This window comes from Mauremys mutica, chromosome 21 (genome assembly GCF_020497125.1).
Source record: "Mauremys mutica isolate MM-2020 ecotype Southern chromosome 21, ASM2049712v1, whole genome shotgun sequence".
NCBI classification, from domain to species: Eukaryota; Metazoa; Chordata; order Testudines; family Geoemydidae; genus Mauremys; species Mauremys mutica.
In genome coordinates this window covers 14,954,959-14,977,511 of record NC_059092.1, presented here as the reverse complement: position 1 = coordinate 14,977,511, position 22,553 = coordinate 14,954,959, and the positions used below count along the sequence as shown (strand labels likewise).

Here is a 22,553-nt window from a genome sequence, read left to right as displayed (position 1 = left end):
TCTACGGAAGCTCCCCGACTTACGCACGCTTTCTGTTCCGGAACGCCTAGCGTAAGTCGAATTTTGCATAAGTCGGGAACGTATCTCCAATTATGCAAAAAGAAAAGAAAAAAGCTTACGGAACTTTTCCTGTAAGTCCGGATTTCCTTAAGTCGGGTTTGCGTAACCCGGGGAGCATCTGTACTCGCTTGCTATTTTCACAGAGGGTACTCTTTCCAATTCAGAGTTTCATCCCAAATGTTCCAGCAGTACAATTAACTGAACTAGGTATGCACCTAGGTATGTCCAAAACATGAGTTACAAAAGAGACCCAAATCCAAGAGCCTTCAGTCAATCACTTTTGACCCTAGGCAAGGCATGTTAGTAAAATGCTTGCCCACAGGGAAAGTCTGATTCAGGACTTGCAGACTTGTGCAAATTCTCCCTTGTTGCACTCCTCTCTGCCTCGCAATGAAACTGCCCGAAATGCTCAACGGACGCATCGAAAGGAGCACCGCCACACAGCAGGAGAGAGCAACAGAGAACAGAGTAACAGGGGCCAAGCTACACAGATCAGGAGGGGAAAGGGAAGAGGAGAGACAGCATAAAGAACAAGGAGAGAGAGCAGAACATAAGACTAAAAACCGGGTAGAAGAAATAATATAAGGACTGGGCAAGTTGTCTGGTCACTTGTCTGACAGTTAAACAGCTGAACAGTTTATTTCTCCTCATACACCCACAAAACCAGTGGGGAAATAGAAGGGGGAAAAAAGAGGCACAAGAAGGGACAAAGTGAGCTGAGGAGTGTCAACAAGCAACAGTTATGCTGTATGCAGCCGAAATTCTCAATTCACCAGGCCTTTACGTTTTGCTAAGTCTTCTGCCATGCAATGACCAGATCGTAAAGAAGCCAATGTCACTTAAAAAAAATAAAACAGTCAACAAAAGCCACATCATGTGTTCTGTCTCTGACACACACTCATTCGTGCTGAGAAAAGGATGGCATACTAACCGGTCCAGGATGGTTAGGGACTCAGTTTCAGAACTTTTGGGGAGCAAAGAAAAAGAAAAAAAAAATGTGTGAAGCTCACAGAAAACTACCTAGAACACATTCTAAGCAAAAGGCAAATTAAATGGGGAGTCAGGAAGCTGGGAGAGCGATATATACAGTAATTCCAAGCAGGACTCCTCCTATTTGGGCAGCACACCACTTCCCTAACAGCAAAACAAATTAAAGGAGATCGAGGCCATCTAGCACAGAGAAGCCAAGCACATTGGTTAAAAGCACTACTGAAGGCTAGGTTAAGGATCTAGAGTCTAGACACCCAACTTCTCCATCGGAAACTGCCTTTTGTCTACAACAGTGGTTCCTAACAAGGGGTCCACAACCCTTTTTTGGGGGTCACCAGGCAGCTGGGAATTTTATAGTGCATAAAGTGGATGCAAGAAAAATACTTTATTTGACCAGTCTAGCTTTAAGTTTTACGAAAACATAGTCCCACTGCTCAAGTTTCCATACAGAGGGAGACACCTGGTGGAGATAGGGCAGCAGAGGAGAGAAAAGAAAGAAAGAAAAAGATCTAGTCTAAAGAAAAAGAAGTACTGATAATGGGGTAGATTTTCAAAGGTGACTGTCAACGGGACGTAAGTGCCTATGGCCTTTGAAAATTTCCTCCAAAGAGCCACTTAACCCCTGTGCATCTCCAGTGAAGTCAGTCAAGTTACACCAGCAATGAATTTGGCTAGTTTTTAAGTCATACTAGTTTCTCTCTGCACTGAGTCATCTGATCTATCTTTATTTTACTTTCCCGCCTTCTGTCTCCACTAGCTCCCTGGCTACACATAGTCTCTGCTGCGTGGACTCTAAGACCCTGAGGCGGGGATAGACAATGGAGTGTAGAAGAAAAGAAAAGAAAGCAACAGAAATTCTCTGTCCTCCACCAAATACACCCCCAACTCCTGTTCATGGTATGTCCTGCACCTGGATATTGTACGAGTCCCAGGACAGGCTCTCATGCAAAAGCTAGTATTATAATATCTGGGTTGCAAGACTGAAAAGTTTGGGGATCCCTGGCCTATGAGAAAGTTGCCACACAAGTAGTTGCTACAGAGAAAGAAGAGAGAACATATGTAGGGCAAGGTCACACAGAAACTAAAAAGAGGAATGAAGAAACAGCTCTTCAGAAGTGAATTTAGGTTCAAATAGCCTCTAACTTTTGTGACCTTTGGTGGCTGTAAAAGGATCCCAGATTTAAATAAGAAAAGGTAGCAAGAAGGCAGAAGCCATCTGAGGCTGGTTGAGGTTGCTGCAGACAGACTCAATTGGTAATGTGAAGGAGAATGCATGGAGCTCCATCCTCAACTCCACATGGGAGATTAGAGAGGAGCAGCAGGAAACCATTTTGGAAGAGTTGCACATTGACTCTTTAGTGGCATGACAGAATTGTCACGTTATATGAAAATGAGCAACACTTCATTACCAGTATAAAAGCTCCCAGCTAAGAATGCTATGCAAGTGCATCCAGGGCACCAGTATAACTAGTAACTTTTAAAAGGCAAATAAAAACTATATACATATATAAATGTATAGAAATATATAGATACCTCTCCAGGACAGTCCCACTGGCAGCAGCAGGGGCAGCAGACTCCAAGTCTCCCGTACCATTTCCTTGATTCAGGTTCGGGGGACAAACGTTGCTCACTGAGGCAGCTGGGAAATCCTCTGGGGGCTCATCAGGCCAGCCAAACTGCTCTTTGGTCTTGCCATAAATTTTGACAGCATCCATCATTGTGACTCCAGCAGGATCCACAGAGGCCCCAACTGCAATGAGCAAGAGAGATTTTGCAGGTTCCCAGAAGTGAGGCTCCTTCTCTTTGATACCAAGAAGTAGAGAGAGTTTACGTTCAATTTACCCAGCACTCATCCGTTCTGAAACGTAGCTTTGTCTGATTGTCTAATGTCTTTCCCTCCATGCTACCTCAGCACAGAATCCTTGTAACTTAACTAGAGGTGCTGCATGTGCCCTCTGCAAGGGGGTGCTGGACCCACTATGAAATAGCTACTTTACAGAAGCCCAGAATTATTAGAACCATGGCTATGTCCCTGTAAAACTAATTCCTGGTGGAACCTCTGCCCAACAACAGCTGAAGTGCAACAGCCCCCAGACACCCCCAGTTTGCTTGCAGGTAGTTAAAGCATGCAACCAAGACCAAAGACTTACTGAAGATGGTTAATTTTTTGTCAGCTTGCAGGGCTTCCTCCCGTGTGAAAGGAAAATCAAACCAACGAGCCCTGGTCATGTTCAACTGCATGGTGCGGCCAAAGATCTCCAGGTAGGAGGGAGCTCGCTCAATTGCTTGAGTGCCAATCTGGATCCTCATGCCTGTCATCACCATTGTGCTGTTGTTGTTAGTGACCTCAATGGTAAAGCCACCAGGCTGCGGGAGACAATCATTACTGAGGAAGGGAAAGCTGAAGATGGGTATTTCGAACCACGAGCACCCTGGAATGGGAAGGCCCATGCACCATCTCACTGCAAAGCCGGTGGCCTGCTTACACCATGACAGGAACAGAATGTTTCCTGGGAATTGTCTTCTTACACTACCTAACTTTAGTAGCAACCCCGTGGACCTGCTGGGAAGGACTGGGTGGAACAGCAGATAAATGGGGCTCAAAGGTCTACTTATTTGGGAAGAGGGATGCTCTGTTGCTGGAGAGAAGAATGGAGCCAGAGAGAAAAATAGCAGTCAAGGAAAGAAAAGGCCCAAAACAACAAAAATAGTGAAAGAGAACAACAGTTGAGGTACAGAACTAAAGCTCCTAGTGGCAGATGACTGGCTGTAAGTTTGATGCCAAGCTGGCTCTTAGGAGGACTCAGATTGGGTGACCAACCAAAATTTGTATACAAACATCCTCCAGTCGTGATGGGGTTGGTTAGCTCAGCAGTCTCCAGGATTGGCAGAGGGTCATTCGAATGAGAACGTACACTTTTTATAAAACAACTGCTCATGCTCTGATGAAGAGCACAGGAGCCTTATGACAAAATTACGTAAATACCTAAGACTGCTCCCAAAGCGTCTGATTTACCTTGGTGTTGGCCACATACATGCCAGTGGAGTTGAGCCGGTGCTTTATCTGCTGGGCATTATAAACCTGCAAGAGATCATTGCCTCCAAACTCCACATCTGTGAGCTGCTGGTTGTGTTCAAAGAAGTCAATGGGAAAGTTCACCTGACTGGAGGTGCGAGTCGCTGAAAGAGAGGATACCAATAGCTAAAAAAAGACACACACACACACACACAGGTAAAGCTAGAGTGCTCCAACTGCAAACTGACTGCACATCTCTTGGGAATGCTCTAGCTTTCTAACTAATTATGCATTGCATATGCCATGCCATGAAAAGAGGAGCTTTCCTAGGGAAAGGTCCTCTTACTCAGCTTATCTGCAGCTCAAACAAATGAGATTAGTGCTGAAAGATTAAAATCATCCCATGCTAGCCCCATAACACCCAACCCCGGTGTTTACTAGTAAGGTGATTACCAGAGCCAAATGCCTACGTGATGCTATCCTATTTTCAGTAGTGACCCTGGTACAACAGGTTCACATTAGACACTAGGGAATTTTTAAAAAAATATTAATCTAGTGCTGGCAAAAGGTTCTGAATTAGGAGTCTTGAAGACTGAAGTTCTCTTTAGAGAACAGGTACAGCATGGGCAGTGGCAGCATGCACTTCCCCATATTACCCTACCAATGTACTTCAATGCTGGCCTCTAGCAAAGAAGGGGTAAACCAATCTGCATGCTCATTCAGTCCTTGTTTTTTTGAGAAGCCGACAAAGCGGCCACTGTAGCAGTGACTGTGTGATGTGGATGTGTGTCCACTAGGGACAAGACAGACTCAAACCACCACTAGGTGGTAATGAATTCTGCTCAGTATCAACCCAGTCTAGATTCAAACCAGCAATTTAGAAATGAAAGGTTCCATTATTCCATTACTAACTCCCTTAGCCATCCAGACCCCCACTGGCTATCCTCTTTATGAAGAGAGCTATCCTACTTCTGAAGGATGGGCAAGGACATTTGAAAAGTTATGTAAGATAGGGTCCTCATGAAGGGGAAGTTAAATGGAAAATTTTGATGGAGTTGCTTGGGACTTCATCTGGATTGCAAAGGATCCCATTTCTGGGGAGAAGGTGACAGACCATGTATTTATTCCATTGTTAATTTCTTTATTGGTGATTTAGGATATGAAAGGAAAGCAGCCTTACTGATAGCAGCTGCCTTGCGTTTGCGAACTGGCTTCATGATGCTGATGACACTGCTAGGCTGGAGGGAGGGCTGGAGCCAATAGGAAGTATTCTCCACATTTGCCATGTATATTCTCAAGCTGCCGTCCTCACACAGAAGGATCATGGTGGTCCTCTGCTGCTCGTTACAGGCCGTGTGACGGATGGCCACCATGTCCTGGATCTGAAACAGGTTACACACCAGCAAATGAAAGGCCCAGAGAAGCTGTTGCCTCAGAGAGCAAGCTTGTTGGCTAAGTGTCACACAAGCATCAGAGATAGCAGGTACTCAAGCCGACAGAGGCTACAATAGAGCAAGAGATTCAATGGCTTTGCGGGGAGAATGAAGAGTAAACAGAGGTTGAAAATACCTTAAAAACATGGGTGGATTTGGAGAAAGTCAGTTTGTGTATTGAAACAATACTTTCAAGTGCAGTGTTGGTGGCTATTACCAGGATGACTTTGCTGTAAGACATCACTGCAAGGGAAACCTGGAAGAAGTGGCAGCAACAGAGAAACAGGAAAGTCAATTTGAAGGGCAAAAGATAGGGAACACTCACCTTGGCTTTAGCTGGCAAGGTTTTAATCTCCTGGATGAGGAAGGTATCTGGCTTCACCATGACCACCAGAGGAATACCTGTGGTCTGCTGAACACAGCACACCAACCCAGGATGGTTCATCACCTCAGACCATTGGCACAGTGCTGGGGAGGTCTTGCTCCCACCATTTGAACTGCAAGAGAGAAAGGCCAGGCTCACATGACCTCAAGAAACAGCTGCAAGGGGCATCAAGATAAATAAATAAAATTCTCATTCCAGCTAGCAAGACAAGTAACATCACCGTCTGAGGATCTCAAAGCACTTGGTTAATTAAACCACCTCAGAAAATCCCTGGCAGGTAGGTCAATATTATTCCCATTTTACAGATGGGGAAACTGAAGTGCAAAAAGTTGCACAGCTGAGTCAGTGGCAGCCTGGAGAGCCCAGAAATCCTGACACCCAGCCCTGTTCTTTAACATCTTTCCCCATTCATTTGGTATATAAAATTCTAGTGACACTATCATAAAAACAGGAAAATTACTCTTGAACCAGATTTGAAGTATCTATTTAACTTTATACTAGAGAGCTCTCTTATCAGGCTGGCAGGGGAGTGATAGCAAAACACCACATTACTTGTCACCACATCCTAGCAGACAGAATGGAAGAGCACTGGTCTCAGAGCAAAGCATCTGTGTTAGCGGATACAGTGCGCTCCATGCTCTACCATGGCCATGTGATGAATACAAAGGAAACAGACAAGCACAGGAAAATGCTCCCCAAGAACATAATCCTCACTGAGATCTAACTCTCAGAGTGGTGAAAGGCCCTGTGCAAAATGACCAGGCGAGGTCTGATTGGAGTGAGGGAGATGTTGGGACCTGATATTCATGGAAATAGAATGCAAGGTATCTGCCTCATGCTAAGCTAGTGAGACTCTGTAGCCTGAATGCCCAGCTCTGATTGTCAGAACAGATGATAGAAGAACTTTCTTCTTGACATTTTTATAGCATAAGAGATTGGTTTCCCTCAAGGCAGCCTGAAAATAAGACTTTATATGCACAATGCTCAGGGTCCACTGCAGTACTGGTGCCAAATGGAAACAAAGGCTTCCTGCTCCTCAGCCTCTGCGAGGGTGGATAATCCCATCAGTTCCAGTTGCTGCACCATTGGAAGCTCTGCACTCAGACAGCAAGATTGCTCCGAAGGCACCTCTGTGCTGTGAAATCCTAGTGAGCAAAATAAACATACATCCCACTGCAAAAGCAGCTGGGTTTGGTTTCAGTCTCACTGTTCTACAAGCAGAGAGGGTAGAAACAGGAGGTGACATATAAAATGGTAAGATGTAAACTGCAGGAAGGTTCTCTACATAAAAAGCCTTGGGCAGTGGGAGCTGGGTTCTTTCACTGGGAACAGCCACTGCAGCTAATAAGAAACAGAAATTGGAGGGGAGCAACCCCTCAGTCCCACCTCTTTATGTTGATCGGGAAAAGCCGCTGTACCTCCAGAGTAGCCCTGCTAATTGTTGCTGCAAAAGATTTGCCTTGACAGTAACTGAAGAAAAGCATCTGAAGGACATGGGAATAATACACAGACACGCCGCCTCCTGCCACCTGGCCATTACTGTCCTGTAGGGACAAGGGAAAAACACTGGTATTTAAACACACACATCTTCAGAGCTCTAGAGTGGTCAGGCTTTTAAATTCCTGAACAAGTACAATATTTCAACATCCGCCCTATCACATAACACAGCAAAGGGCTTTTGAGAATGCAGTCTTCGATGACATTACCACCAAGCTGCACACCGTGAGATACTCCAAGCACCTTTGAACAAGATACTGAGCTTGCACACCCACAGGCTCTAGGTAGTGCACGAGACAGCACCTGTGAGAGAGAATGTTGCATGCCAACCCCTCTTCATCTCCAGCTCCCAGAAGCGCTTTCTTCTTGGCTTGTAGTTCCTCTATTTCCCCATTTCATAGTGGACTGGGGTAGTGATGCTGAATGGAAGTTGGAAATATTTTAAACTAGCCAGCCTGGGTGGTGCACACCAGGCCCCCAGCAGCGTAGACACCAAACAGAAACCAAGGCTTGCATCTCTGCAGACCCTGCGTAAGGGTGATGATCCCATTCATTCTAGCTACTGCACCATTAGCAGTGCATCGTACTGACAGTAATGCTGCTCCGTAGCCATCTTCCTGTTGTGAAATCCTGCTGGGCATAACTTCAGATCCAATCATGGAAAACATGCTCAATTTTCTAGATGACTGGATCAACAGGTTTAATTTCAACCTTCCCACTCAACCACCACCCTCCAAGTGGTGTCAGAATCAGTGTCAGAATTTCTCTCTCTCTGCAGAAAAAAGTGCAACCTCATTGATCTAGATCAGGGAAAGAAAAGGAAACTAGTGCTTCTTACCGTCAGGAACAGAGGGAGAGAAAAAGTTAGTAGGGAAAGCCACCATTACCTTCAAGTCTTCATGGTTGACTTCAAGCACATTGGTAACGTAGAATGGTCCATGCTGGGCACTGCTTGCCTCCTCCATGAGCTGAGTATAGATGTACCCAGCAGAAGACATGATGACTATGATGTTCTTTCCCTCCTCATTGAACAGAAATGTGACGTCCCTGATCTTGGAGCTTGGCAAAAGGAAATAGAATGTTGGGCTCAAAGCATCTACGGAAAGGTCGTAGATCTGTGGGAGGAGAGGGGAGGGAATTAGCAGTGAGCCCACAGAACAGCTCTTCCTAATACAGCATAAACACAGACTGAAACTATTCCTACAACGGTGCAGATCCCGGAGGGCAGATTATTCAGGTGCCAGAATATGGAGATAAAGATAACCTCAGATCTATGAATGACCTCTTTCTTCTGCATTCGTCAGGTTAGGAAGAGGGGAAAATGTTGGCCCGTCTTAAAAAATGACCTTCACTTTTGAGTGTCCAAATTTAGACAATCAAGGCCAGATTTTAAGAAGTATCAGCACTCACAATTGAAATCAAAGGGAGCTGCAGGTGTTGGTGCTGTTGGGGGGAGGTGGAAAAGAATAAATAACATCTTAAATATTTCAAGTTGGGCACCCAAAATAAGAGGTCACTTATGAAAATGTGGGCCTTTGTTTTTGAGTTTCAATGAACAGTCTATTACTAACAGTGGTGAATAGCAATACACATTAGAAAACTAGAGATAACAGTAATGCCCTTCCTAGAACTCAAATTTTCCTAGTAAATTAAGAGCACTGTGTTATTCTCACACACTGGTGACTCTGGAGACCGCCAGAACCCCATATCAGTTCCACGGGAAATGAAAAGCAATACACAGCACCAAGTCAATCAGGGATCACCCACAAGCTGTGACCATACCTTCACAAAGTCTGCAGTCACAATAGCAAGTTCTGTCTGAGATCCTGGCAGCCACACAGCCTTAATGATGAAGTTTCCTGTTGCTAGTTGGGGGTGGAGCACCAAGTGATCGGAAACTGATCCGGAGCTGCTGAATGTTAGCACATGGCAGTCCTAGGACAAGAAAATAAAAGATGTAAAGTATTAAATATATATTTCTGCAAAAACAGATTCAAGGGCCATCATTCCTGCCATTGACCTTTCCCTAGGCCCAAACACAAATAATGGATTCATATAGGAAGAAATCAAGTGTCCCTGTTTTTAGAGTGAATGACTTTGCAAGAGAACTATGCCTCTTCTGGGGTTTTTTCAAATATTTGAGACTACTGGTTTCTTGGGTGGTATATTTCTTTAATTGTAGAAATTGTGCACAGATTTGAAAAAATACAAAATGATCACCCATTGCTCAGTACTAGAAGTGGCTGCAGATTAAGATTAAGCACATCCATTTCAGTCAAGTTTTATTTACATGAATACTCTTTTTAGTTTCTGTAGCACAAAGGACAGTCGGCCTGAGTGTCATCTGAGGAAGTGGTTTTTTTGGGCATTATCAAGAATGGTTTAAAGTAATAAATAGGATTGACATAGTAAATGAAGCTGGAGCTAAAACTAGTAGCAGGTGATTAAAGAACTAGAATTAGTGACATCCACAACGACTGTAGATCTTTGATAGCCAATCATAACTCTACAACCCATCGCCTACGGAGAGAGGAGCACAGCTTGGTTTGACGTAAAGGAACTCTCTTGCTTGTCAGACCCTTACCTTCAGCCCACACACAGCTAGATAGTCTTCCTTGCATGGATTTCCTGTTAGGCTCAGTACAGTAAAGGGAACTGGTGCAGATGCAAGGCGGGTAAGGGTTAATTTCCTTTTGCTGGAGTCTGCTTGTTTAAGCAATGCTGAGAGTTGTAACACTGTAATCTACAAAATAATGAAATCAAGTCAATTTTCTAATGTTGATATCCCAAAAATGTGAATGGCTAGCCAACTACAAAACCAGTTTCTCCTCTCTTGGTTTTCATACCTCAGCTGCTAGAAGAGGGCCTCATCCTCCCTGATTGAACTAACCTCATTATCTAGCCTGCTTCTTGCTTGCTTATATACACCTGCCCCTGGAAATTTCCACTACATGCATCCGACGAAGTGGGTATTCACCCACGAAAGCTCATGCTCCAATACATCTGTTAGTCTATAAGGTGCCACAAGAATCTTTGCTGCTTTTTTAGATATCCCAAAAAGAAATTCTCAGTATCTAGCTTCTTATATGACTCTATCAATGTATTGTCTCAGGATCTCTGCAGCAAGAAGCAAGATTTTTGTTCCCTAAAATATGAAACAATAGAAATAACAATCGCTCAGGGAGGTTTTTCCAAACGAGTCTAGTCATTTACAGAGTCCGTGAGTCTGACTGTAGGAAGTCTGCTTGATTCTTTAGTCACTATGGAACATTTTAAATCTTTTCATCTGACTTTAAAATGCATGTTTGGTTGTTGCACCATTGGAGCACATCCCCTTCTCAGCACTCACCTTGCCCTTTTCGTGGCTCACAGCTAGATGCTGGCGGCGCCCATGTGGGGAGGACAGCACGCACATGGCCACTCGCCTCAGCACGTGAGCACTGATCAGCTGTCTGATTGTCTGCCCCTGGTCGCCACTGTAGTTCATCCGGACATTCTCAAAAGCACCTTCTTGAGAGCCAAGAGTTGGGACCTGAGCCATTGAGGAGCACAAAGAACACGCAGAAGTAGAGACAAATAGCAGAGATTGAACAATTGTAATAGTTTCATTTAGATGCACAGAATTTGAGACCAGAAGGTACCATCATGATCACCTACTGCAAACTGCAGGCCACAGAACCTCGCCCACCCACTCCTGTAATAGGCCCATGTGACCGTACCTTCATGAAGGTACTGCTGGCTGAGTTACTGAAGTCCTCAGATCTTGATTTAAAGACTTCAAGTTATAGAGTATCCACCATTTACCTTAGTTTAAACCTGCAAGTGACCTATGCCCCACGCTGCAGAGGAAGGTGAAAACCCCCCAAGGTCTCTGTCAATCTGACACAGGGAAAATTCCTTCCCAAACCCTGAGCCTGTGGATAAGACTCACCAGCCAGGCATCCGGGAAAGAATTCTCTATAGTAACTCAGAGCCCTCCCCCTCTAGTGTCCCATCTCCAGCTGCTGGAGATATTTGCTAATAGCAGTCATGGATGGGACATGTGCCATCGTAGGCCATCTCATATCATCTCCTCCATAAAAACTGACCAAGCGCAATCTTAAAACAAGCTAGGTTTTTCGCCTCCACTACTCCCTTTGGAAGGATGTTCCAGAACTTCACTCCTCTGATGGTTAGAAACCCGTATCAAATTTCAAGTATATATTTACCTATGGTCAGTTTCTATCCATTTGTTCTTGAGCCAACATTGGCCTTTAAACTTAAATAACTCCTTTCCTTCCCTGGTATTTATCCTTCTGATGTATTTAGGAAGAGCAATCTCCTCCCCTCATATTCTTCATTTTGTTAGGCTAAACAAGCCAAGCTCCTTAAGTCTCCTCTCATAAGGTAGCTTCTCCATTCCGCCGATCAGCCTAGCAGCCCTTCTCTGCACCTGTTCCAGTCTGAATTAATTTTTTTTAAACATGGGAGACCAGATTTGCAAACAGTTTTCCAGATGAGGTCCCACCAGTGTCTTGTATAATGGTGATAACACTTCCCTCTCTCTCTCTCCTAAAAATACCTCACCTGATGCATCCTAGGATTGCATTAGCCTTTTTCACGGCCTCATCACACTGGCAGCTCATAGTCATCCTGATTGACCAATACAAACAGGTCTTTCTCATCCTTTGTTGCTTCCAACTGATGTATCCCCAGCTTATAGCACAAGTTCTTGTTGTCTAAGTGCATGAACTTGCATTATGCACTATTAAGTTTCATTCCATTTCTATTACTCCAGTTTTCAAGGTTGTACAAATCTTACAAACATAAGAGAAGCCATACCGGGTCAGACCAATGGTCTATCGAGCCCAGTATCCTGTCTTCTGACAGTGGCCAATACCAGAGGCTTCAGAGGGAATGAACAGAACAGGCAATCATCAAGTGATCCATCCCCTGTCGCCCACTCCCAGGGTCCAATTACAGTTTTACCCTTTATAACATCCCCCGGCAATGAGTTCCACAAGTTGTGTGAAGAAGTACTTCCTTTTGTTTTAAACCTGCTGCCTATAAATTTCATTGGGTGACCCCTGGTTCTTGTGTTGTGTGAAAGGGTAAACACTTCCTTATACACTTTCTCCATACTAGTCATGATTTTATTGACCTCTATCATATCCCCTCTTAGTCATCTCTTTTTCAAGCTGAAAAGTCCCAGTCTTATTACTCTCTCCTCATATAGAAGCTGTTCCATACCCCCAATAATTTTTGTTGCCCTTTTCTGAACTTTTTCCAATTCTAATATATCTTTTCAGAGATGTGACAACCAAATCTGCATGCAATATTCAAGATGTGGGCGTACCATGGATTTATGTAGAGGCAATATATTTTCTGTCTTATTATCAATCCCTTTCTTAATGATTCCCAACATTCTGTTCTTTTTTGACTGCCGCTGCACATTGAGCGGATGTTTTCAGAGAACTATTCACAATGACTCCAAGATCTCTTTCTTGAGTGATGATAGCTAATTTAGACCCCATCGTTGTATATGTATAGCTGGGATTATGTTTTCCAATGTGCATTACTTGGCACTTATCAATATTGAATTTCATCTACCAGTCTGTTGCCCAGTCACCCAGTTTTGTGCGATCGTTTGTAACTCTTCAGAGTCTGTTTTGGACTTCAATATCTTGAGTAATTTTGCATCACCTGCAAATTTTGTCACCTCACTGTTTATCCTTTTTCCAGATGAATGTTGAACAGCACTGGCCCCAGTAAAACCCCCTGGGGGACTCCACTACTTATCTCTCTCCATTCTGAAAACTGACTATTTATTCCTACCCTTTGTTTTCCGTCTTTTAACCAGTCACTGATCCATGAGTGGACCTTCCCTGTTATCCTGTGACTGCCTGTATGACATTCCGGTCCTCCTCTGTTTTGGCCATACCTCCCAACTTTGTGACATCCGCAAATTTTATTAGCACACTCCCACTTTGTGCGCCAACGTCATAAATGAAAATGTTAAATAAGATCAGTCGCAAGACCGGTCCCTGAGGAATCTCTGAAGTTACTTCACTAATAACCTCCCTCCAGCCTGAAAATTTACTTTCAGGATGACCTGGCCTCCCCTTGAACTAGTTTCTTATCCATCTTTCTACACTCATATTAATCCCCATCATCTCCAATTTAACAAATAGTTTCCTGTGTGAAAATGTATCAAATGCTTTACTGAAATCCATGTAGATTAAATCTACTGCATTTCCTTTGTCTAGAAAATCAGTTACCTTCTCAAAGAACGAGATCAGGTTGGTCTGGCACAATCTAGCTTTTGTACAACCATGCTGTATTTTATCCCAATTACCATTTACCTCTATGTCCTTAACTACTCCCTCTTTAAAAATTTGTTCTAAGACCTTGCATACAACTGAGGTCAGCTCCCAGATCACGTTTTTTCCCCCTCTCTTAAACCTAGGCACTATATTTTCAATTCTCCAGTCATAGTGTGCAACCTCCATGTTTACAGATTCATTAAAAATCCTTGCTACTGGGCTGACAATTTCATGTGTCAGTCCCTTAAATATTCTTGGATGGAGAATATCCAGGCTCCCCAGCTTGGTCCTATTAAGTTGATTGAGTTTGACTTCCACCTTGGTTGTGGTAATTTCTACTTCCATGCCCTTGTTCCCATTGGCCACCCTCCCACTGCCCCCAAGCTGCTCATTACCCTTATTAAAAACTGAGGCAAAAGTGATCCCTCCCCTTGGCCCAAAAGCAAGCATTTGAACCAGCAAACCAGCCAGTAATCATACCATCAATTGATCTGTCATTTCCACTGTCTTGTCCAAAGTGTGCAGCTCGTTCAGAGCCTGCTGCGCTCGGCTGCTGCTGCCCATGGCTGAAGCTTGCTGGAAGTTGATCTGAATGGCATCCATTAGGAAGCTCAGCATATCCAACACCAGCGGAGCAAAGGAGAAGTTGGCCTACAAGAAACAGATGTGGCAAGTAAAGCACAAGACATACCCATGAAACCTCCATAGCAGCAGCATTTCACAGCCCAGGTAAGTCTTTGAAAAGCAGTTACAGCACTGTTATCCCAATAGACAAGTTACTTGATTCTCAGTTGTCTAACTGTTGGACCATATGAGGGAATTTCTGTATTAGAACCATAAAGTTTGTGTGTATAACAAGTCTGAGGCCAAGAGAGACAAGGGGCAAGATTGAATTCCCCACAGCTTAAATTTCAAGATATTGGTAACAGAACAGGCCTCTTGCTTTTTCATTTCTGTCTCTCTCCCTCTCTGTGAGAAACATGCAAGGCCAAACTGCTAATTGTGTTATCACATCCTAAGACAAAAAGCCTGTTCTCAAAGAGTGATAAGGCTTTGCAAAAACAATGTAATTGTTCTTCAAAACAGAACACAGCTTCCCATTCTTTGGAGCTTTTAACTTGTTTGTTATGTATGTTAAAGTTTAAGTAGATTTGTGACATCCTGAGAGTTGTTAGAAGTTAAGAGATAGTGAAGTAATAATAGTGATAAATGTATGTTAAAATAGAGAATGGATGCTTGATTAAAATAAAAAGGATGAACCGTCAGGGAAGTGCCAGCCTAAGAATTACAACTTCAGTCTCGAATGGCCGAAGAATGCGCAGAGTGGAGATAACTGGATGACCCCCGGAATCCACCCAACGATCCCAAGGATGAAAGAATCAAAGAACGAGATAAACACCTGACAGCCGTCACTGCTGTGCCGTTTGCATGATGGACTTATTTCAAACGTGAAAACAGTGATTAACACTTCAAATGCAGTAACAGCATGATGAAGCAATTCCCATAGACTGGTATAGGAATAAAATCCTATAAAAACAGACTCTAAAGACTGAAAACTTTGAATCTGGTTCTGCAACCACCTTCCAGGAGCATCGGATATGCATTTGACAAGGACTCGGCTCCACCCTTGTGTGCAGGCTACCTGGCCAGTACTCTGCCACGAGCAACCTTTAGGCTGGTAACTATAACAACTTTGCAGAACTTGTATCAATGAGTGTGTGAATGAATAAGGAATAGTAGTGAAATAATATTGAACTGCATATCCTGATTTCTCTCTCCTTCTCTGTATTTATAATAAACGCAGCATTTTGCCTTATCCCTCTTATAAGATCCCGTTGGTATTATTTTATTAGTGCAACATAACTACCAGTACAGCCCATTCCACAACCACTCTGTACCAAACTTGACTGTTTCTTACGGGCATTAGACACAAAAATCCAGTGTTAACTCTCAACACAGAACATATTCGCTACACTAATACTGTACTGGCATAACACTAAATCAAAATGGTAAAAGCCTCTAAGTTAGAAGCACGGGCTGCCGTAAAGACAGCTTTATTCTAGGAGAACAAAGAATCCTGAAGAACTACTACACAGAGGGATCCTGATGCCTGAATGAGATTTTAACGTGACAACAATACCTGGGATTGCAATTCCTCTCGACAGCCCTCAACATTTCGACACAGGCTGCTCTTCTTGGGTTTCTCCTCATCAGGGCCCTTTCCATCATTGATGGTGACCTTGGATTTATCAGCAGGGGAGTTGCTCGCATGGCGGATGACACTCTCAGGCACTCTGGGCTCACTCTGGAATGCAGACTCCTTCATGGTAGAGCTGATGCCACTGCTGGGAGTTCTCTTCACCAACGCCTGGGAAAGACAAAGCAATATTGAGGGCCAAATCCAGTTTCCATTTAAGTCAATGACAAAACTCCCAGTGATTTCAATTGGAGCAAAATTAATTCCTTAGAGTACATTTTCAGAAAGATCAGACAGCAATAACCCTGTACCCTACATGTCACTTTCCTTTTAGACGTTGTATTAGACAGGAAGTAACATTGTTGGCAGCTGGTGGGAAACATCAAAAGAGCAGAGATCTGGTAAGTGGGCAACATGAGGTTGACCTACAAACCACAAGTTAGTTATGTAGGTTCAAAGTCTTAATTAGTATTAAGAGATCTGCCAATAGAGATCCTTTTGGTGAAGGGGGTGAAATCATTACGTAGGAAGCTGCAAATTACAGGGGAGTGATGAAGCTTATTCTAAAGTAGACCCTTCCCATATATTGATATCACAGAATAACTATTGTGCAATATAAGACTTTGCAAGCCAAACTTAGGCACCCTGTAATAGTTGCAGGACAGTTTAAATTTAGCCATGAAGATCCTTTACCAGGCAACTGCCATCTTCCTTCGCTCCACAGTCACAGAAGAATGAACCATATTTGGCGTAAGAAATCTCATGGTCCTTGTGACAAACTTTAGCACAAACCGTGCAAACACCAACCCCATCCACCATCTTACAAGTGTGACAGTGGTACCTGTACAAAAGAAACCAGACAGGTTAGAAACTATAGCCCCTCAGATTTAGCACATCATCTCTTCCCCAATTCTGAATGACCAATAAGCCCACGCTGATATTCTGTATATAGGAAGACCTGGAGGGCTCTTACCAGTGTTGGTTCATGAATTCTTTCTGTGTGATGGTGAAGGTGCACAGTTTGTTGCAGAGAGAATCTTCATCCTGTTTAGGAAGGAAGATCATTTAGTCAGTGTATTACATATCTATCTACCTACCTACTCTGGAGTCACTTGATACAAAGGAAACCCATTCGCTGATAAAATCACATTTGAAAACAGTGAGTTTCAGCATCATCTAAAACAGCAGGCACCAAACAAAATCACTTCATTTTACATCCAAGAAATATTGGACAATAATTAAATTAAGATATTGGGGTCTAAATTTAAAGGCATGAATTACTGATGGCAGCTTTAATCTTAAAGCTACCCCAATTAAATTGGGTATTAATGCAACAGAGTCAGAGAACCAGCTATATCAGACCAGCAACATCTTACTCAACATTTCTGCTCTGTCCTCAGCTCATCTCTGCTTGTTTTACTGATAAAAAAAAGTCTTTACCTTTGTCAACACTGAAAAATTAATCTATCTGCACAAGGATGAGCTGGATTCTCTTCCGTCTTATGTAGCTACGTTCTAACTGCAAAATCTTTATTGCTGACAGTGATTTAAGAGACAGGACACAGATGGGCTTTCAGACCCCAGGTTAAGATTGTCCAACATGAAATTATACTCTTTATAAGTCAAAACACAATATTTTTCTACATTTGATCTGGAAGCTGCACATATAAATCTAGAAGGCTATTGTGACTCTCACCATTTGCATGCAACAATTTAATTGGTTGTATAAGGGAGACTGTGGAGATGATGGATTACTTAGTCCAGCTGTCACAACCATGCAACATTATCGGCTTTCAGCTACTAGTTGTGAACATCACACTATGAGAACTTACTGAGTCTTCAGCTTGAGAATCTTCCTCTTCCACTGCCAGCTCTTCCACCCAGTCTGAATCCACCTCGATAGCCCGTTCCTCTCCATCAACAGAAAGATGACTGGGTCCTTGGCCGCTGGTCTGGCTCAGAGCATTAGTGACATCAGCCAGATAAGAGACAATGTGGCACGTACACTCCAGTATAGTAACATGCTGCAACAAAAGAGAAGGAATAATTAAATCCTCCAGCATCTATGTTTAAATGAGCACAAATGTGAAAATATCTCCAATTCTTAATGACACAGATTGTAAGGATTTGTGTTGCACTCAGAAATTCTACCACAGCACATAACTGATTTGGATTTGCAAGGTGGTTTGCATATTGCTACAGTATGGGGACAGGACATTTTCTCTAAAAAGTTTAAGAAGGTCTCTCAAGGGTGAGAGGCCTGAGAGGCTTTGATTTGTGGGCATGCATATTGCACTAGCTACTCTATCCAGTTCTTGTGAGCTGGTAGGATACTAAAACTACCAAATACAAGTAGGTCTCAACCTCATGCCAGATGACAAGAACAGAATGGACAGTGGAGAGTAGATGACATCTTCAGTTCACTGGTGAATCATATCAAATTCAACACCTTGCCTTTGTTAGCAAAATGCCCAGAAAAGATACTGGGATTTTATCCGCTTGCAGTATTTGCATTAGAGGTATGAATTTTCAGTTTCAGGGAGACATTAAAAAAATTATATATAGTCTGAAAAGGGCAGAGTGTAAGGCTTTAATTTGGGTCTGAATCTACAGTGTATGCCTATAAGCAAAAGCAAATTCACTACCATGTATAAAAGGAAGATCAGAGAATTTCCCAGGTGAAGATTTAGATTTTACAAGGTACCAAACGCTTATCCACTATATATACCAGTATAACTTTTCTGATGCAGACCAGGGCTCAGACCAAACACTGAGGACTGAGAACTGCCTGTGCTTCTTACCTTCCCATGCATGACATTAGCATTCATTTTTTCTATAACGTTCTTTTGAGACAGGTATTTCTTGCTATAGGATAAAGGAAAGTTAAAAAAAAGATGGTTATAGAAACCAGCTCCTAAAAATTATCAATTTAATCCTCACTGATGATGATCCCAAGTATTTAGTTTGTTAGTTTTACAACAGCATTACGCAAATCATTTAGGTAGTGGCCACTAAATCATCAAGAGGAAAAGGGAAGGACCTCCACAGTTCCAATACAAGTCTCCATAAAGGCACTTATCCCAACTACCACATATTCCAACAGGTGGCATTCTGAACTATGGGGCAACCACACAGCACCCACTCGCTCTCCCCTCTCCACTACCAAACTCCCAAGAAGTCCAACACATGAAGATAATCAATCACCAACACAGGTCTCATTCCTCTTACCATCTGCCCAGCCAATCAACTGCGGCGCTGTGAAGCTGGAGATGTCCAGCACCTTGCCCAGCACTGGCCAGAGTTGCCATCACAACCATGAGCTCAGGGAAGCCTGTTCCATCACCATTGGCCAACATTTCCGTTGCCATTGGTATAAGGGTACTCAGCAGAACAGTGCACACACCTTCTCCGACTTGGCTAATCAACAAGAAGAAAGTTTGAGATGCATTAAATCACCCATCTACACCAGTTTAAGCTCAACTTTTCTGAGGGTTATCTAAGCAGTATATTAGCCGGCACCAGACCGGTGCAAATTCTAGCATGCACTAGTGTGTCGCGCATTAACTGCCCCATATGGGCCCTGCTGGCACACACTAGAAGTTTCCTAGGGTATGTTAATGTAGTCCCGTTTCAAATAGTACTACATTAATATACACTAGAGAATAATAGCAAGACAATGGCCTTACAGCATGAAAGATCAGCAGTATTTAACAGACTAGAAGGTGTCTATGGAATATGTATTTTATCAATAAAATATAATGCAAGTCACATAAGATTGTTCTCTACCTGTTTTCCCGAACAATATATGTTGTCAGAAGTTGCAGCAGCTGCCTGTTCTCTTGAACAACATCCAATTGATCTGAATCTTTAGGAGGTGACATGGTCATCCTGGTTAACCAGGCCTGTAGGCGTACAGGCTCAACACAGGCCAACTGGGCCAATGAGCCACATAGTCGCAACAGACTGGGGTTTGGGCTCTTCTCAGCTAGGAGACAGAATTATCAGTGGTTGATATTGTGGCTGTAAATTGAACATGCCTGACGACAATTTTCCTTCTATTATTAAAAGCAAAATTCACTGGATTCCCTAAAGTGCATGCAATTGGAGGCAGTCCCACAGCTATCCCTGTTACTATCATCATCATTTTAATTCTTTTCCTCCATTCGTTCCCCCCAGACACTTATTCTCTCTCTCAGACACTGGGGGTAACTAAATCAAGCATGACATAAAAGTGAATTGTGTAATTTTCCAGCTTGTGGTCATCTCTAGCTGTTCATATGCATATTGAAGATATTGCCAGACAGTCCCCTCGGGCCTGCTCCTCCAGAGAGCTAAACGGGCTGCTTAGCAAACATTCACCTTCAAAAGAGGGATAGCTGAAATACTAGTTAACTCAGAATAAGCTTTTACTACACACTGAAAGGGCAAATAGTTAAGGAAAAATGTGCACAGTGGGCGGCTGTCAGGGGAGGGACAGCGACAGAACTGAAAACTGAAGCTAGAGAGGAGGAGGAGACAGAAGACGACAAAACACAAAAGATGACTGGGAATGAGTACACGTAGTCTTCAGTATCTCCCCAAAAATTTTCTTTCAAGCATTTTCATACTGCAGGTCAATATATGCAGAACAAGACAAATGTTAAATGGACATCAAAGTTCTGATGCGGAGATTAAACAGTCACTTACTCAGCTGGAAGAGTTTGGTGAAGAATTTCAGAACTCTGTTACAGAATTTAGCAGAGAGATTTTCATTGGCTGTTGCCATCATGATCTGGACCAGTTCTCCACTAATTGAGCGAGAGAAAAGAAATCATCAGGTCAAACCTTTCAAAAATGCACTCATCTCTTTTCCTCACTGTTATTTATATCAATCTTAGATGCCAGGGCAGAAACGGGTTCATATGCTGCAGAGTACTTCCAGGGGGAGGAGGAGACACGGATGGACAGACACCTAAACAAGACAAAACTCTAAACCCTGCACCCAGCACAGTAAGGATGGAGTACTGCAGGCAGCTACCTTCCATTCTTAAAATTCCGTTCTTAGTTTCACCAGAAAAGAATGGCAACGAAAACCATGTTAATGGGTTGTCCATGAAAAAACAAAGCAATTACACTCCAAAGGGAAATATCAAACAAGTGCCAACACTACTTCCCTTCAATGTTTATTAGAGCCACACGGAGTCATGCTGTAGTCAGTCAGCTTAAAATTAAGGCTACTTAACAGAAGAGCCTAGTTAAAAAAATGCTTGCAGCTGTGAGGTTGAAGCAATTTCAGCCTGCTGGTAAAATAATCACATCTTTTTCATATTGTCCTCTCCTCCACTCTGAGGTACTAACTCATGGTTAGGAGCACAACATTAACATGCTTTTTCAATCTGGCTATATACAATGCTTTCAAGAGCAATGCCATCAGAGCCTCAGCTCCAAATTCAGAGGCATATGCAAACCTCAGGAGCTCACAGATCATGAGCCATCTGGTAACAAACCAGGGTTCTGTCACAAAAGGGCCAAAGCTGATTTCAACATCTTTTGTCATCATCTTCTTGCTTACTTTTTTCTCATTTATCTCCCATCCCAATAGTGCACACCAACCAAGCCAACTCCCCCATCATGCTACTTTAGCTTGGGCTGAACAAAACGAAGTAGAGAGCATGTAAAGGTTGTCAATCAGCTTTGCTCCTGGAATTAACTCTCCCCCGGTTCATATCTTCCTACACGCTTGCTGTGCTCTGCTGTTTTACATCCGCACTACCCTGTCTTCATACTCCAAGACAGGAAAAAGGCATCCTGCAGGAGACCAAGCCAATGCTATCCTTGGGTAGCACTGAGAGAACAGGTGCTACTTTACAAGTAGAACTGACAGGCAAATTAATACAGCCTGTCTCAAGAGGTTCTTTATGCTGCCTCTGACAAAACAGATGTATCCAAAGACTTGCACAACCAGTCATTGAAATGACGACTAATTGAACATTTTATCTGCAGTGTCAAAGTAGAACAGCTCTCTCTCTCTCACATGGGAATCTTTTCACACTTACAAAACCCTTCATCTCTCCAAAGGGCAACATGTTCCTTGTGCAGATTATATGAACTTTGCACTTTCCTGTACAGAAGCAACAGCATTCCACAAATGCTAAGTGCGGCAAGATAAGGATTAACAGGGGAGAAAACAAGTCCTTAGAATGCAATATTCCATCACCTCACCTCTCTGAGAAGAATTCCTCCATGGCTTTCCGGGCCTGGCTGCTCTCCAGCTGCTTCTCCAGATGCTGCAAACACTCCTCCAAAATTGACTCATCTAGGCCACTGTGGATCAAAGATTAAGTATAAAGAAAGGTGCACTCCCTGCTCAATCTTATCTGTTTATTATCTGTCAAATATAGGATCAGAAACTATATGTGAAAATGGTTTGAAAATTTATAAATAAAGTAAAAAATTGATTAAGCCTAAACTGATCATGCCTCAGTTTCCCACCTTAGGTGGGCTCAACTCCAAGATGTCTTACTGTCACATTTGGTGTTGCAATCTAAGACTCTGGGTACTAACAAGGCACAGATGGATGTAGGGAGGCCCTAGCCAGGGCATTGGAAAACATCCAGATAAGAAAGTAGGCTCTCAGAATGGAGCACTACATTAAACAGTTTATAATCTCCTCTGGGGAGGAGGATTTAATAGA

General features: G+C 43.1%; 1 protein-coding gene across 7 annotated transcripts in view; it reads right to left on the bottom strand.

Moving 5' to 3' along the window:
* Positions 1 to 22,553, bottom strand: part of UBR4 (ubiquitin protein ligase E3 component n-recognin 4) — a 111,861-nt gene that overhangs the window by 62,770 nt on the left and 26,538 nt on the right. For 5 of the 7 annotated variants that reach the window (XM_044996083.1, XM_044996086.1, XM_044996085.1 and 2 more), the window contains exons 30-50: positions 22,082 to 22,183; positions 20,567 to 20,667; positions 19,667 to 19,865; positions 19,109 to 19,297; positions 18,682 to 18,745; positions 17,713 to 17,904; positions 16,854 to 16,924; positions 16,574 to 16,721; positions 15,824 to 16,051; positions 14,164 to 14,334; positions 10,731 to 10,913; positions 9,966 to 10,124; positions 9,164 to 9,316; positions 8,269 to 8,496; positions 7,271 to 7,428; positions 5,825 to 5,996; positions 5,247 to 5,448; positions 4,067 to 4,230; positions 3,201 to 3,417; positions 2,584 to 2,800; positions 992 to 1,024 (exon numbers count right to left, since the gene is read on the bottom strand). In XM_044996083.1, the coding sequence (XP_044852018.1) occupies positions 992 to 1,024; positions 2,584 to 2,800; positions 3,201 to 3,417; positions 4,067 to 4,230; positions 5,247 to 5,448; positions 5,825 to 5,996; positions 7,271 to 7,428; positions 8,269 to 8,496; positions 9,164 to 9,316; positions 9,966 to 10,124; positions 10,731 to 10,913; positions 14,164 to 14,334; positions 15,824 to 16,051; positions 16,574 to 16,721; positions 16,854 to 16,924; positions 17,713 to 17,904; positions 18,682 to 18,745; positions 19,109 to 19,297; positions 19,667 to 19,865; positions 20,567 to 20,667; positions 22,082 to 22,183 (3,351 nt within the window). The remainder of the gene's footprint in view (positions 1 to 991; positions 1,025 to 2,583; positions 2,801 to 3,200; positions 3,418 to 4,066; positions 4,231 to 5,246; positions 5,449 to 5,824; positions 5,997 to 7,270; positions 7,429 to 8,268; positions 8,497 to 9,163; positions 9,317 to 9,965; positions 10,125 to 10,730; positions 10,914 to 14,163; positions 14,335 to 15,823; positions 16,052 to 16,573; positions 16,722 to 16,853; positions 16,925 to 17,712; positions 17,905 to 18,681; positions 18,746 to 19,108; positions 19,298 to 19,666; positions 19,866 to 20,566; positions 20,668 to 22,081; positions 22,184 to 22,553) is intronic. The other 2 variants (XM_044996087.1, XM_044996088.1) reach the window with 1 other exon arrangement.